Below are 17,335 nucleotides of genomic sequence, written 5' to 3'. Positions count from 1 at the left end.
ACCCTGAGTTTGACCCTGGGCTCAAGCCCTATTGCTTTGCAGTGCAGCCACAGCCCCTCCTCACTCGGGTCCTAGGATTCTACCAAAAGTATCCCACAATCCCATGGGTCAACTTCATTTGTCCTCTTTCCCAAGAATTTCCAGTCAACTCCAGAAAGGGGAAGCAGCTCCCCTTGGTGTAGTGCAGTACCTCTGTGACTCAGTGTTAACCCTTCCATTGTCTTCTGAACACCAAGGTGCAAACACACCATCAGAGACCCTTCTGCGTTTGCAGTGGAGACTGAACAGAACAAGTCTTTTGCAAAGCCTGGTGCATCACAGTCATGGGAGCACAGCCAAATTTTGATAAATCTCAGGTGCCAGGGCAGCAAAACAGTGGACTTTAGTAAGAGTACCAGGAATGACCATGCACACCAGCAAATAGCAAAAGAGCTGACAGCTTTGCAAATTTACTAGATTGGTGACCAGTGCAGGGAGCAGATTAAGCAGCTAAAGACTGAATACAGGAAAACCAGGGACCAGAACCACACCTCAGGCAACTGGTTGACATCACTCCTGTTTGAGGAGGAATTTGATTAGGACAGGGGATGGACAAACTGTCCCTTCAGGGCTTTGGATCCGGCCCATGGAATTGCCACCCCCGTGGTGTCACGGGGCTAAGGCAGGCTCCCTGCCTGTCCTGGCCCTGCACCACTCCCGGAAGCAGCCGGCACCATGTCCCTGCGGCCCTTGTGGGGAGGGGGGAGCAGAGGGTGCCGTGCCGTTAAACTAAAACAAGGACTGTCTCTGCATGTAACAGAGCCACTGGCTCCATTAAGACCAGAATCCATAGTCTACTGGCTCCCTGACCAGGGTACCTTCCAACTAGGCCAATGGGTGTTTGGTGGGAGTCAAAGCTTACATCCCTGAGCCAGCAAGTTAGAGTGCTATAAAATGTAAGTGTAGCCAAGCCCTTAGACACCTTTGGCTGGCCAATGCTTCTGACTTGTGGTTGTGGGCTCAAGGTAAGGGGCTGTTTGAATTGCAGTGTGGACATTTGGGATCATGCTGGAGCCTGAGCTCTAGGACCCTTCGAGGTGGGAAGGTCCCAGACCTCAGGCTGCAGCCCAAACCCTAGCATTTACACTGCAATTTAAAAAAAACCTTCTCCTAAGTCAGCTGGTACAGGCCAGCTGCAGGTGTCTAATACCCTCTGGGTGTCTAATACCCAGAGACATGCCCTCTGTGTACCTTTCCCAGACCTGAAGAAGAGCTCCGTGCAGCTCTAAAGCTCATCTCTTTCACCACCAGAAGTCGATCCAATAAAATATATTACCTCCCCCACTTTGTCTATCTAGTATCCTGGGACCAACTCAGCTACAATGACACTGCAAAGAGCAAAGTGTGTGGTCATTCTGAATCCAAGGATATCACTATTCTGTTAGCGATATCTTCTGTAGATCAGTATGACTTTGGGAACTGGCTGGCTCTGGAACTATATATACAAGGTATTTTATACTTGTCCTGGAGATTATATGTTTAATGCATAAATAGCTTTTAACTGGGATTTCTAAGAAAAAATTAATTCTAGAAGAAGAGTTGGCAAATATCCTTTGACTCTTCTGAGATTGTGTGAGGTTGTGTCACAATTATAGACTACCTGCATATGTATGTTGGTTTGAAAGAACTGGACAATGGGTAAAATCCAGAGAATCCAAAGAGTTGAATAGCTCCCACAGGGCTGCCCATAAACTTCACTTTACCTTTGGATCTGGGGTGAATGTTTCAGAGATCAGACCACACTTATTGGGTTTGTTTCAACATAAGAAGATCCCTCCATTATATCAGCACTAAAATGTCTGACCCAACTTTGGAAACTGATGAATTCTGTGGATTCATGCAGCTTTTGTAAAAGAGCTTCTAAGTTATATTTTAGTTTAATTTTACCATCAGATCTGATCTTTGGGGGATGCTCTCAATTTCCTGACCCCTTGCTGTAAGTTATTTGCTTCCTTGCTGGTCTTTTTGCTATCTGTGAGCCAGGGCTTGTTAGATTTGATTCTAGTCCAGCATCAAAAAATTACAGCTAGACCAAGAAGCCAATGACATCTTTAGACCTGTGAGGCCTGGAAAAAAACACACACACACACACACGTTTTTGTATGTGGATTGTATGTCTCTCATAGAAGTATGACTGGTGCAGAATAGTTTTATTTATCCTTGACTATCAATGTCAGAAGGGATCATTCAAGTAAATGCTTCAGGGTAGTGAAGAGTCTGATGAAACTGCAACTAAATAGACAAGGTAAGCTGGTCCATCCCGGGAGCCCAGCCAGGCACGGAGGGTGGAGAGCACCTGGCAGGGAGGGTCGGGTTGGTCGGTCATCCCTCCTCCAACCCCTGTGGGAGAGTACGGTGGGTGTGTGTGTCACCTCTCTCTGTGTGTGGGGGTAGGGGTGTGTGTGTCACTTCTCCCTGTGTGAACTCTAAAGCCTTAAAGATAAGAAGGTAAATATAAAGAATCCAACTACACAGTATTTCTTTTTAATGGGGGCTCAGTCAACTTGATGTTAATTTGAATGTTTGTACTGCATAGTTCTGACTGATTGCCGTTGAACTCACTTGAATATGAGTAATTTTACCAGGTGTCCCGTATTCAGCATAGGGAAATATTGTCACCCTAGTTTAAGTTGAGAACTTTGCACCTATTTAACTAGATCCATTTTAAATTGATTTAAGCTGGTACACTTTGCTAGTCTAGACAGGACCTTAATTTACAACGTTAAAGTGATGAAAGTGTACTTTGTCCCTCTTGTAAGTGAACAGTGATTGCAACAGAAAGTACACCCTTGAATTTTTTTGACTGGTTATATGGTTAGTAGACAGAAATACTTTACTTTCTCTATTGGTTAGTTTACGGCATACACCTCAATGCTTTCTAAATAGAAAGTTTAACTATATTTCTCTGTGGCAGGATCAAACATAGATTTTTCTATCTGAGCATGGTAGACTCAGGAACATTGAAGGACAGCAGTGTGTCCAGAAGGAGAGCAATTTCTTTGCCAGGATAGCTGCAAGTTAGATGGTTCTGCTGTGGTAAACTTAAACTTGGTTTTAGTCATTTGTACATAGATGAATAGTGGATTGGAGCTGCTCTAGATTATCTCTAATTTGTGAAGTAATTCTCTGACGAGTCTCAGAATGTCTTTTACATAGTGTTGCACATAAAACCAGAATGAGGACAGCACTTTGTGGCATGGCTTGACCCCCGCAGTTACTCTAAGATATAGGACAAAACTATGCAGAAAACATCTGTGATGTTCTGATCCATCACTTCCCCTGGTTTTAGCATCCTCTGTAACTCCTTAATCCACTTAGTTTAAAAGATCATTTTATATTTAAAAGCTAAAATCAGGAGCAAAACATTCTGTAGAATTTAAGCAAAGACTTCATGATAATAGAATCTCTCTAAAATAAACGTTAGATTGTAAGATTTACATATATAGAAAGGTAAAACAATATTAAGACGAGATAAGCCTGTAGAAACACAACATTCTTAACTCTCCCCATTGTACCTACATATTGCAACAAATACGATGTGTCCCACCACCAGAATTTCTAAAATTGTTGGCATATCTACCATTGGGCAGGTCTACAATATGGGGCTAAGTTGACCTAACTTAAGCAACTGCAGCTATGTGAATAATGTACATGGAGTCTACGTATCTTAGGTTGACTTCTTGTGGTGTCTGTACTGCGCTGGGTCGATGGGAGAAACTCTCCCATTGACTTACTTTATGCTGCTTGTTCCAATGGAGACTGGAGTCGACGGGAGAGCAATTGGCTGTCCATTTAGCGTGTCTTCACTCAGTGGATCGATCGCCGCGCATCAATCCCCCGTAAGTGGAGACAAGCCCATTGACTTAAGTGGGATCAGGGTCAAGGCCCTTCGTGGTTTTAAAAAATGTAATATATGTGTCTCTGTATGTAGCAATAACGGTATTTGAAAATTTCTGAGCAAATTCTGTCTTTGTGGACAGTCTGCAATAGGAAAGATTCCTTTACAGGAACTTCTGGCCTTACTGGAGTTTGCCCAATTAAGGCAGGGAAACTAAGTTTGTTATTCTTTAGGGATGAACGGTCATTTGGGAGAAATATCGTTGGGATGGTAAGTAAATAACAATAATTATGATCTAAATCTCTGAGGTTATAATGTATGAAAAAAATAAGGAAAATGATAGTTTGTGTTCCAGTCTAATATTTTTATAGACCAAGGAAGTTATGCATTAAGATTGAGATCATCGGCCAAATTCTGCTCTCATTTGCACTAATAAATGAAAGTGTTCACCCGGACAATCTCTGTAGCTAAAATGTAGGCAACAGAAGAACATAATATGTTTGTTGTTAGCACCCGGGATAAAGGTTGGAGAAGGCTACATTACTTATGAGCATGAATGTATTTATAAGTAAATTACAGTGTAGTTCTGTCTTTTAGAAGCAAATAAGTCAAAAGATGTTGAAAAGATTTAGGTTTTATATATTTAATTTGCTTTGAAAATGATTGGTTAAGGACCCCCTTATACACACACTTAAATCTGATAGAGAGCTATTGTACTGAATCTGTACACTTTATACCTGGATAATAATATAAAGGTATATATGTGTGTAAAGATATGTACACATTGCAAAAGCACAATATGAATGAATCATGGTATGCTCCATAAGATTATTTTGAAAGATAACTACTCTGGATATTACAAAGACATTTTCGTAGATTAGGGTATGTATACTTTAGATCAAGATACCATTCCTATTACGTAAGAGAATCTTACAGGAAAGGAAGGGTGTGTGCATTTAATCGTTTTCACCTTTTACTTTCTATTAGACACAGCACATACAAATTTTTCCTTTAACACGGAAGTTATTTTTAGTGGCAAGGTGCAATATATTTCAGAGACTAGAATCTCAGCTATTTTTATGGTGAACCATAACGCCCAAAAGTTAAATAAGTTAAATAATATTTCAACCACATGTCCGGGTAGTTTCATAATGAGTAATTCATTTGATTAACCATAAGTGTTCCAAATCTTAGTTGCCCAGCTGCAAGTAGTTGAAAATTTTCATTTTACCAGTTGGTTACAGCATCCATTTCAGCAGTGTGTCCCTGTCTGTAAAATGGGGATAATACTACCCTACTTCCATGGGAGTGTTGTGGTGATAAATGTATTAGTATATATAAGGTGCTTCAATATGGCTTATATAAGAATGTAGATATTTCTGCTTAGAATTATGAGGGACATTGGGGTGAGTAACCAAACTCTGTATTTCGGTAGCTCTTCAGATTACCGTATAATAAAACTGTTGGTTCACACTGTCTAACAAAGGTAATCTAATTTGACATACAAAATTAGATATTGCAGAAGCAGATATATTACTATGATATAAATAGAAAAAATAACAACTCTGTTGCTGATCTAAACAGAGACAGACAGGCTGTTGGTCTTCTGTAAGTTCTTAAGCAAGTTTGTGCTGTTTTCAGTTGAATTTTAAACTTTCAACTTTAAAATATCTGTGTATATGTTTAAAAGCGTCTCCAGTTGTGGGAGCTGAGCTGTATTGTGTCAGAACAGAGTTATTTGAGATCCATAAGTGAAATATGTGTTAAGTATTCTGTATTATTTTTGGTTTCAGAGTAGCAGCCGTGTTAGTCTGTATTCGCAAAGAGAAAAGGAGTACTTGTGGCACCTTAGAGACTAACCAATTTATTTGAGCATAAGCTTTTGTGAGCTACAGCTCACTTCATCAGATGCATTCAGTGGAAAAACTGAATGCATCCGATGAAGTGAGCTGTAGCTCATGAAAGCTTATGCTCAATTAAATTTGTATTATTTTTGTTTATCATTAGGCTTAATTGTAAAATTCTGTTAAAATTTGTGATGAATGGTACAATAGAAATGCAAATATTATTGTAACTGGATTGTGAGTCTTTAGGTCGCAGTGGAGAGGTTCAAAGCTATTTTGTTGACCTACCTTGGCAGCGAGAACAGTTGAGCTGCTTTAGTTCTAACTCAGGGATACAAAAGTCTGAGTGGCTCTCTGAGTGAAAGAGAACTACAAGGAAGGGCAGGAACTCTGCTGGAGAAAGTCCTTTTATGTTTGTAAGCAGAGCCCTCCCTTTGGGCTTTGTTGCTTTATTTAAAAATAAAAGCAAACCTCAGAAAGATGGTGAGTTTACAGACATTACCCCATTTTGCATGTGATGAGTATTGGGGAATGGCATGGAGACTCTGCCTGTTTGCAAATCAGTTCCGGTAAGTCTGAAAAGTAAACAAGTTGAAAAAAAAATACTGATGTATTTCCTAAAAGAAAGAACTATAGCTGTTTAAGTTCATATTCATTTCAGTTAAACCTTTTAGATGCGTCCTAAACCAGTATATATATGAAAGCTCAGTTCTGTATATAATGACTATATATCTATAAGGCCTTAAAGAGCTTTGCTCATAGACTGAAAAACTCACAATGCCTTAGCATGTGGAGGTTTTACTTTAAACCAAGCAGCTGTAAATTGATAGTACTGAAATGATTACATTGCATTGAAACAATTGCCAGTGCCAACAGTAAACAGTGTTCCAGAGTAGCAGCCGTGTTAGTCTGTATTCGCAAAAAGAAAAGGAGTACTTTCGTGAGCTACAGCTTATGCTCAAATAAATTGGTTAGTTTCTAAGGTGCCACTAGTACTCCTTTTCTTTTAACAGTAAACAATGACATGTTTGCCTAACTCACATCGTTTTCTGTGTCCTGTACCTAGAGTTTGAGAACTTCTTAGTTCTCGAGGCTTCAGAACTTTAGCAGAGGATTTGCTCTCTGCACATCAACCAGTGGCTGAATAACTTAAAAAAAATAAATTTAGGCTGCTTACATTATAATGCTTTATACCTTCACATTAAGTTCCTTTGAAAGTCATGGCTTCAGACCGGGAAAGAAGCTGTTCCCAAAGGCTGAACTTGTACTCCATACTGTGCTTAAATATTAGATCATTAGGGAAGGCAAGTGGAGAGATTTTGTGTGTGTGCAGGTATGTTTGTGTGTGAGAGAGACACACACACACAAATAGAACACATTGATATTAGATAAACACTATAAAACCATATTCTTAAATCCAGCTCGTACATATAACAAAAATCAGATTATTTCCATTGATGTAGGTAAAATTAGGCTTTTCATTCTATACATATATCTCAAGGACACCGGTACTGACCCACTTTGCTCAGATCTTGCTTGCTTGCAACGGGATTATATTCTCCCAGTTGTTTTAAGTCTCATTACTGGCTATTTTGTGAATGTACAAAAATCTGAAAGGTTTTGTTTGGTATTCCTATGGCAGGCACTTATATGTGTTTTTATAACTTCCATGGTAAATTAGCATTGGTTAAAGTGTTACATATTTCTATTACATGTTTTCAGCAGCAGCAAAGTAGTTAATGCAAAGTTTCTCAGTTAAAATGTTCATTGCTGTGTCATAACAAGCTGAAATGGAGATACTGAGACAGAATGGATATGTTGCTAAGTACACCAAAATAAAGGATTTGAAAGGCAGGGAAGTAGTTCTGAATAGTTTCTGTTCAGACTTTTGTGTCAGGCCATCTTTGCACATATTATGAAGTCTATGCTTAGCACATAATGCAGAAGCCATATTACTGGACTGGAACAGGCACAGTGTTGGTACATCAAAGAAAGCAACAGCTGTCATTGAGTTTTAGCTGTAGTACTTGTGAAGGCCTTAATCCCTGTTCCTAATCAAAGAGAGAGAGAACTTCCCCTTTTAAGCCTGTTTTGCTGTCTTTTCCAAGAAAAGTGCTCATTGGGTCCTGGACCTGAAGCCTTGTCACAAAAAATACTTTTTTTTTTTTTTTTTTAACATCAAATTTAACACCAGGAAAAAAGGATTGAACAGATAAAATTTCTTAGATTTTTGTTTTTATGAAGCTAGACAAAATTTATACTGTGCACTCATATCAGATATTTAAGAAATATTTAAGCAGTTGTTAAACTACTTGATTCCACCTGTTGAACAAGACTAAACTATTCTATCAAAAGCATTTCTGTGCTGTCCAGCAAGTACTTAAGACAGTATAAAATGTTTATGGAGGTTCTGCTAATGATGTAACTGAACTTGCTGAATGTTATAGATTTTAAAGTATGCCTGGTGGGTGCTTCCAAATGTGGTTTAACTCTTCTTAGATTCTTGCCTTTCAGATATTAAAGCATTACATCGGGGTGGCCAAACTATGGCTCTCTTACCATTAAAATGCAGCTCGTGGAGCCCCCCCGACCCTCCCGTTCTTCACCTACCAGATTGGGGGTGGGGCAGAGAAGCTCAGGACCTCTGCCTTGCAGCAGGGTTGTGTGGTCGGGGCTTCTGCCCAGCAGGGAGGGGTTTTTTTGGGCCTTCAGCTCTGCGAGGCACACCTGCTAGGGCTTGGGGCTTCAGCAGCAGCAGGCTGAAGCCCCGGCTCCCGGCAGGTGTGCCCCTGCTCTTGAACTTCTGAAGAATGTGGCTCAGAGGGCCAGTAAGTTTGGCCACCCCTGCACTACATGTTGAGGATATACGGAGGACCTTCGTGGAAGGAGCCATACTTAAAAAATGTACTTTGCTTTATTAGTTGTTTCACATTTTCAGTCCTTATATGTTCATTATGAAAGTTTCCCAAAGATCTTTCTTTGAATATCTCATTCACAGTTATTCCAAAATAGGGATGCACAGCTTTGCATTGTAGTTTTCTAAGCCAAACCAGACATGTTCATGAGAGTACCATGTATCTTTTTTAAAGCTGCTATGGAAGAATGTAGGAAAATCAGTATTATTCCATATAATAGTTAAAATATTGGAAAATATAATAAATATATTAGGTGGATAAATCTGCCTTTTTCTTGCCCTTAATGTGCTGGTGTTTTAATTGTGCACTGTGAAATATGGACAGTTTATTATGCATTTTATGTTGAGGAATGTTTTTTGTTTTGTTGGAAAAAACAAATAGCGAAGTTCTGCATTTCAGGAAGGATTACTTACCTAATCATGGTACAAATTGCCACTAAGTTCTGCACCTGAAGTGGTCTAACAATTTGATTATTAGTGCTCTCTACTACTAATGCATTCCCATGTCTCACTAGAGAAATGAAGCATAAAACTGCTGGTCCATTGCTGGTGCATTACATTTTCTGTCTGGATGTGATTATGATTAAACTGTTTGAATTCCCCTACTAAATTATAATCCATTACAGTAAGTCCTCTTTGAAATGTTTTACTGTAGTAAAATAAGTAGGTTGCTCAAATTAAACCTTAAAAAAGTTTAAGATGTGAGAATTTCTCCTTTTTTTTTAAAGGGTTTTTTTTAGCTAGAATTATGTGGAATGCCAGATTGGGGGACTGAAACTTTCTTATCAGGTTGGAAATATTTGAAAAATATCTGCTTTTGGAAATAGTTCCATCACTAACTTCTGTTCCAGGGCTGTTCTACTTCTGCACTGGTGCCTGACCATTTAAATAATAGCACAGTAGCCATCAGATTTAAAAGATCATGACTTTTTTCCCCTTAAGGTCTTCAAAGTGCGAGGTACTGCAATGCCTCTGGTATTAATAATCATTAATGTAAAGAAAGAAAAGGTATACTTGGCATTTTGGAGCATTCAGGCCAATTTCTTATTACTAGGAAAGATTGAGAAGATCAGGGACTGTCTCTTGTTCTATGTTAGGCACTGTGAAACAATAGGGCCCTGATCTCAGTTGAGGTCCCAAGGGGCTACTAAATTACGATTACTATTAAGAACAACTAGATTTTCCCATATGGGATCTTTGTCTTGTCACCAAGTAAGTGGATCTCAGTGGTTTGATCAGAGCTCAGTCAGATTCTGAGTCAAATCGATCCTCATAGCTATGGCCAGTCATCCCTGGAGGCAATGAGGTGGTCCAAGTCACTACCACTTGTGGAAGGAGTTAGGCATCTTTTCTTAAGCCCCCCCCCTTTTTTTTCTTAAACAAAAGGAGGATAAGTGTGTATACATATACCAAACATTTTTATAGGAATCTAAAAAAATATTTTGAGCTGAAACACTTTTAGGAATAAAAATTCAAAATGGTCCAGCTTTGTTTTTACATTATTTTGTTTTTGCCTGTCAAATTTTAATATAAAAAAATGTAGCATGACACATTTTGCTATTGGGTGCTGTATGTTGACTTGCAGGGCAGTGATGCAGTGTGGAGGGTCACTGCCCTCTTTAATTTGGATGATCCTATAATATCAATCTTCAATCAGCAGTTGTAGGGTGAGCAATTTATCACTTATTGCTCAAGGATGTTTGTGTTCTTACACTTGCCTACTAGTTCATCGAAGTGATATAAACTGGCCATCAGGAAGTTTAGACTTGAAATTAGATGAAGGTTTCTAACCATCAGAGGAGTGAAGTTCTGGAACAGCCTTCCAAGGGAAGCAGTGGGGGCAAAAAACATATCTGGCTTCAAAACTAAGCTTTAAGTTTATGGAGGGGATGGTATAGCCTAATTTTGGCAATTGATCTTTGACTATTAGCGGTAGATATGCCCAGTGGACTGTGATATGCCCGATGGGATGGGATCTGAGTTACTATAGATAATTCTTTCCTGGGTGTCTGGGTGGTGAGTCTTGCCCACATGCTCAGGGTTTAGCTGACTTCCATATTTGGGGTCAGGAAGGAATTTTCTTCCAGGGCAGATTGGCAGGGGCCTTGGGGGAGTTTCACCTTCCTCTGCAGCGTGGGGCATGGGTCACTTGCTGGAGGATTCTCTGCACCTTGAAGTCTTTAAACCACGATTTGAGGACTTCAGTAGCTCAGACATAGGTTAGGGGTTTGTTACAGCAGTGGGTGGGTGGGTGATATTCTGTGGCCTGCATTGTGCAGGAGATCAGACGAGATGATCAAAGTGGTCCATTCTGATCTTAGTCTATGATTCTATGATGCTAATAATAATGTTGCTTTCTTTCTTATAGATTATTGAATCACTGGGGATTATTATTTATAAAGCGCTGGACTATGGCTTGAAGGAGAATGAAGAGCGAGAACTAAGTCCTCCCTTGGAGCAGCTTATAGATCACATGACCAATACCGTGGAGGTAGATGGAAGTAAAGATGAAGGCTATGAGGCTCTGGATGAAGGCGTGGAAGAAGAGGAAGATGAAAAAGAGGAAATTGAGGTCATTCACTCCTATAAAGATGTCATGAAGGTACAGTAATAGCCAATTTACATGGTACTTTGCTGTTAAAAACTCTTTTCACCACTAAGGCCGTGTCTTCGCTACAAAGTTATATCAAGCTAACTTTTATGTTGGCATAGAGCCACCGCAATTACAAAATTGCTTGTGTGTGTGCACACTTGGCTCCTTGTGTTGGCAGTGCTCCTTCTTACCAGAAGTACTTGTATCAATTGTATTGTGAGTGTGGGGCATTGTGTGATGGCTCCTGAAAGCCAGTAACAGTCAATGTAAGCAACGCAGTGTCTGTACTAACACTTCGTCAACCTAATTATATCAACTGTGATTCTACGCTGCTTTGGAGGTGGTGTTACGAAATTGGTGTAGAGAGGCACTTACATCAGGAGGAGCCAAATTTAAGTGAAGACACTTCCACAGCGAGGTTGATGCAAGGCAGCTTACATTGACCTAACCCTATAGTTTAGACCAGGCTCATCGCAGTAAGTCTGTTTTCTGTGCTAGCTTCAAACATGATACTGCCAGTGTGATAGTTTAGTTTCCTTAGGTAATACGTTTGTAAGTGTAATACACTGATAGTATTTCATCTTTGACAGTAAACAATAGAAATTAAATTATCAGCTAGCATTCCCGATACTTGATATTGGGACAGTCTAATTAGTCTATTCTGATTTTGTCCTCAAACTGGATGTTAAATCTTTTAGCAGGACATCTGCTTAATTCTTTCATACACACCTTGAAATGAGAGTGGCTGTTTCAGTAATATGCACCAGCTCATTACTCCAATGTTCCTGTAGAAATGTTCCTCTTCCCTCACCCAGTTCTCTGCTGAAGGGAATGCCTGTTCTTAAGAGTAGTTCTTTTGTGCATAGTGACTCGGGGTACGATATTTCACTCTAAGGTTTGCGATGGCAGTTCTTAACCTGAGTAGTGACATTTGGAAGTAACAGCTTATGAGTTTTAAGTACAGTGCAATTTCTAATGTCAACTTCGCTACTCTTGACAATCATTTCAAAGTGGTTAATTCTCTATTTTCCAATAAAGAGCCTTTGACAGAGCTCTTAGAATTGTATATGATCTCTTTGTAGTCTTGAAGAGGGTAGAAATAAACACACACACTGGATTTTCACATTGCTTTTATTTTCAGTAGTGCAGTCTTCATAATATTATAGTCTATTTACTACATCCGTATTGAAGAGGCATTTAGTATAGACTAGAGAGTGGCACTTCATTGCTCACGTAGATCGAGCACTGTTTGTTATTCACTTGAAGTGCAAATGGATTTTCAGGTTTGAGGACCATTGAAGGCAGAATCGTAGCTTGGATGCCCCCAGAATAGGAATGTAGCTGTCAAAGTGGAGGCTGGAAGAGTTGTAGCAGTAATGAATTCCCCATTAGAACAGAATGGGCAAAGTCTGTTTCAGCTAACAGACTCCACAGAAACTATAAACACTCAGAAGCCCATCGAAAGTGGCCTCTTCTGGTCTTCTGAAAAGATATTGGGGTGGAGAGGAATGCTGCAAGGAGATTTGGATGGGAGTAAAATTTGCTTGGGGTGGTATCAGGAAAAACTCTATGTAAATAATTAAGCTTATGCTGTTAATGGCTGCCACGAATTGCAGACTTGGTTAAAGGTCATGGGTGTGTCCCTAATAGCAAAACCTTCCATTCCTCCTTCCCCCCCATTCCAGGGGCTCTGTATGGAGTATGCCCCCTAGTCCCTCCTCCCTTCCCCACATTGCAGAGGCTCTGTGTCTATCCTTTTTTAACTTCTCCTCCAAAGTACCTTCCTTCTCACTGGATTATTAAGGCATCTCTTTCTCCTTTCTCTTTCCCTCTTCCCCCCCCACCGTGGAGCGGACTTTGGAGAAGCAGCGCACTAGGAGTGAGGAAGGAATGAAGCATCTTTCACTCTCCTTGGATTAGAAGGGATGGGCAAACGCATGCTCCCCTTAGGGTGACCAGATGTCCCAATTTTATAGGGACAGTCCCGATATTTGGGGCTTTCTTATATAGGCACCTATTGCCCCCCCACCTCCTGTCCTGATTTTTTACACTTGTTTTCTGGTCACCCTAGCTCCCCTACTCTGAGCAGGCTTTGGGATGCAGTGCACTAGGCAGGAGAGAGCCAGGAGAGGCCCTAGCCATTTTGCTAGCCATGGAGGAAAATATCCCCAGCAGCCGAGCTTTAAAAAAAAAAAAAAAAAGATGGCAGAGTAAAGGGGAGGACAATAAACCAAGTGGCTCAGCAATTCGGTGCCCCCTGGAAGTTGGTGCACAGGATGACAGACCTACTCACCTGCCCATAGGACTAGCCCTGGAGAAAGGATGGAAGACTTTCACTTTCCTCTCCCTCTGCCTCCCCCTTCTGTAGGGAGAGCAAAGAGCAACTTTTTAAGTGCTAGTGGCTTTTTCAGTTTTCACCAAAATCAATAGGGTTCTGGCCATTGATGCCTAGAACAGTACCTGAAATTCTCGAGTTGATCAGATGTGGTGTTGAAAAGTTATGTTACAGACAGAAAAGCTGAGTGTAGGGCCTCATTTGGATCAGCCAAAAATGCCCACTCTAGGCTGAAACACATATTGCTCAACTTTATTGTGTAAACTAATAAATAGGAAAAATTAGTGAAAATATTTTCCTTTAGTGGTGATTGCATGCACTGTAATCCTGAGACCATGTTGTTTATTAGGTACAGAAAACATGCAAGAATGTACCCTCAAATTGTCTGAAGAGTGAATGTGGCTGTTTTGTGTACCACTTTTAACACTGTATTCTGTAGTACTCTTTCTGCGTCTGTTATGATGGTTGATCAGCTTTAAAATGCTAAACACTGCTTGAGTGGAAGATATTGGAGGGATGTTTGCTGCAATTACATGTTTAACATTTTAAGTATTCACATATATCTCTACGTAAAAGAATAAATGGACACAAATCAGATGTCAAGAATTATAACATTCAGAACAACCAATTGGAGAACACTTCAGTCTCTTTGGTCGCTCGATTACAGACCTAAACGTTGCAATTCTTCAACAAAAAAACTTCAAAAACAGACTCCAACGAGAGACTGCTGAATTGGAATTAATTTGCAAACTGGATACAATTAACTTAGGCTTGAATAAAGACTGGGCGTGGATGTGTCATTACACAAAGTAAACCTATTTCCCCTTGTTTATTTCCCCTCCTACTGTTCTTGTAAAGTGCTGGAAATGGCTCACCTTGATTATCACTACAAAAGGTCCCCTCGTAGCTCACCTTTCCTGATCACTCTTGTTACAGTCTGTATGGTAACACCCATTGTTTCATGTTCTCTGTGTATATAAAATCTCCCCACTATATTTTCCATTGAATGCATCCAATGAAGTGAGCTGTAGCTCACAAAAGCTTATGCTCTAATAAATTTGTTAGTTTCTAAGGTGCCCCAAGTACTCCTTTTCTTTTTATCCATATTATAGTAACTGTAGCTTTTATATTGTTTCAAAATATGTTTGAGGTTCACATTATTTTGATAAAACATAGAGGAAGGAAGTATTTTACTAATGCAATTAACGTTAGTGTGAAGTCACTGGGACTATGCACAAGAATTAGGTGAATGTGATCCCCTGTGTTGCCCTGGTTGATCCAGAACAAAATGTTACACTACCCTGCACAAATCCCAAATGAAAAGCAACCTGGTAATTTTTGTCCATTTGTCTGATTGCAGTAAGGGATATGCTTGGGACCTAGTTCTGTGAGATTTTGTACATCTCCTGAGACAGGTTGAGCAGTTCCAACTCACTGATGTCAGTGGGAGACGAGGGCATCCGGCAACATCTCTAGGAGACATTGGATCCTTGATGTCTAGTTGAGAGGTAAAGGGCAATATGCCCTTTCTAGCCCAAGTTCAGCAAAGCAATCAAGCATGTGCTGAATTGGGGCTCTTAAAGAATACATCTTTTGTCAGGCCACAGAGCAATTTTAGAGGAGGTAACATATCTGGTTGCTGTTGGTGGGAAAGAAAGTTGTCATTTTGAAAAAACATGGAAGAAGAGAACCACCAAATGGGGAGGGGTTGGCTAATCAAGCTCAAATGCATAACATTTTTTTTCCATAAGCCAGAAAACACTCATTTGTATGCACAAGGGTGTAGTATAGTGATATGGTGGCGGTAAAGGTTGAGTAGGTTTTTGAAGCCCTTACTGCATTTTCTGCAACCAAGTAAAAGGAAGGTTCGGGATGTTTTCATGTCCGTGTGAGATTCCTCCATTACCCTAATACACATAATTTATCACAGGTTAACGGAAAAAAAGTTATGGGAGCATTGTGTTAAAATATTGGCAGCATATCTTTGATTTACTAGTAAAATATTATAAAAAGGTTACCAAAAAGTATGTATTAACTTTAACTCTTTGTAACATGTATTTCATATTCCTTATAGATACCAAGTATTAGTACTACATTAACCTGAGTTTTTTGTTTTATTTTTTTTATTAGAATCCATAGACTTTTCAGTTTTTCTTATGCGTCTTCTTTTATAATTTAGTAGCTACAAGCTTTGCACTGTGACTGGTCTTCATTCAGCTGACTATATAACACTGCAGAACGTCTTAGTGCATTACCCATACATAAGCAACAACATTATTCTGCCACATTTTCCACAGAAGTGTGGATCTGTGAGATTCTTTCTACTTGCATCACTTTCAACCACACCTTTCCCAGGGTAAACACATGTGTCAGATGTGGCAGAGAAGTTTTTTTTTCAGTTGTGAAATATGTGCAGGCTATACCTTCGTTTATCCACTGACTACCACACAACAGCATGTGGTCTTGTAACTGTGAGACTCAATTATTGTAGTTCCCTGTGAGCATGGTTTACAATAAAGTTTTATCCTTTGCTTGCAGCTTGTAGAGAACGCTAACACAGGTTTATTTGCTGATTTGAGCAACTATTATATCTTGCCCACCCTGCAATTTTTATTGTTTGCCTGTAAAGTGGAAGATTGACTTTACATTGTCCCTATTGATTTTTAAAGTCCTTAACTGTATAGTCCTTGGTTATATACTAGGGGGTCACACGTTTCATAGCTTCTGTAGGCCAAGCTCATTACGTATACTGCATTCCTATGTTTTCCCCAACATGCTCCCTGTGTGCCACATTCCCATCTCCATCTATTTCAGGGACTCCCAGCAACTCTCCCCACCCCCGACCACATGCCTGGAGCTCTGTGTGTCCCCTGTTTTCCCCATGGCAGGGGTTCTGCATGCCATCCCATTCCCATCTCCATCACCTGCCATGAGCTCTGTGTCCCCTATGGTCTCCTCCCTCCATAGCATTTTCCCCATTGTCATCCCCCATGCTAGGGGTTATGTATGCCCCCTTCCTTGCCTCCCAACATACCAGGCTCATGTATTTTTACCCATGCCAGAAACTCTATATGCACCCCTATTCTCCCCCATACCAAGGTCCCTCAATTTCCCACTGCCACAACTTCATTCACCCCATCTCCCATGCTGGAGTCCCCCATTTGCCCCTATCCCCAGGGGTTCGTGCACCTGTTACTGCTCTCCCAAAAACCATTATTATTTATCTTCTTTCTCTCTGGGAGTTGAGTCACTTCGGGTGTCAGTATGTTGAATTCTATTGGGAGGATGGACAGAGATGATATATGGTATTGTTATGATGGAAGGTGTTAATAGGGTGGTACCCTCAACTGGTTTTTGATCTATTCTATAGACAGTTACAGTGGTGTTTAGAGCTCTGGCTCTACTAAAGGGAGAAAAGGGGATTCCATGGCTTTCTGTGACGTTCATGACTTCTGCAGGGGCCAGTGTGGCTGACCCCAGGGTCGCCCAAGCAGCTGGCTCCTGGGCCAGCTACTCAGGTGGCCCCCGGGATAGCCACACCAGCCGTGGCCCCAGGCAGCAGTCCACGGCTGGCCGGCTGGAGCAGCTGCGGTCCACTGGCCCCTGGTAGCTGGAGCCGCTGGCCCCAGGCATTGCCCCCAGCAGCGCCCCCCTGGGTCGTTCCTAGCAGCGGCCCCTCTACGCCCCCCCAGTAGCAGCCCCCCCTCACTTCCCCAGCACTCCTCCCCCGCAAGATTTAATCACGGTATTGCCCGTGAGCTGTCCAGGACTT

General features: G+C 40.7%; 1 protein-coding gene across 2 annotated transcripts in view; it reads left to right on the top strand.

Moving 5' to 3' along the window:
* SPIRE1 (spire type actin nucleation factor 1) overlaps positions 1 to 17,335 on the top strand; it is a 179,634-nt gene that overhangs the window by 54,614 nt on the left and 107,685 nt on the right. For both annotated transcript variants that reach the window (XM_074944669.1, XM_074944670.1), the window contains exon 3: positions 11,004 to 11,237. In XM_074944669.1, coding sequence (XP_074800770.1) covers positions 11,004 to 11,237 — 234 coding nt within the window. The remainder of the gene's footprint in view (positions 1 to 11,003; positions 11,238 to 17,335) is intronic.

This window comes from Natator depressus, chromosome 2, assembly GCF_965152275.1.
Source record: "Natator depressus isolate rNatDep1 chromosome 2, rNatDep2.hap1, whole genome shotgun sequence".
NCBI classification, from domain to species: Eukaryota; Metazoa; Chordata; order Testudines; family Cheloniidae; genus Natator; species Natator depressus.
The sequence above is the reverse complement of the archived record's forward strand: the minus strand, read 5'-3'. Positions and strand labels throughout refer to the sequence as shown.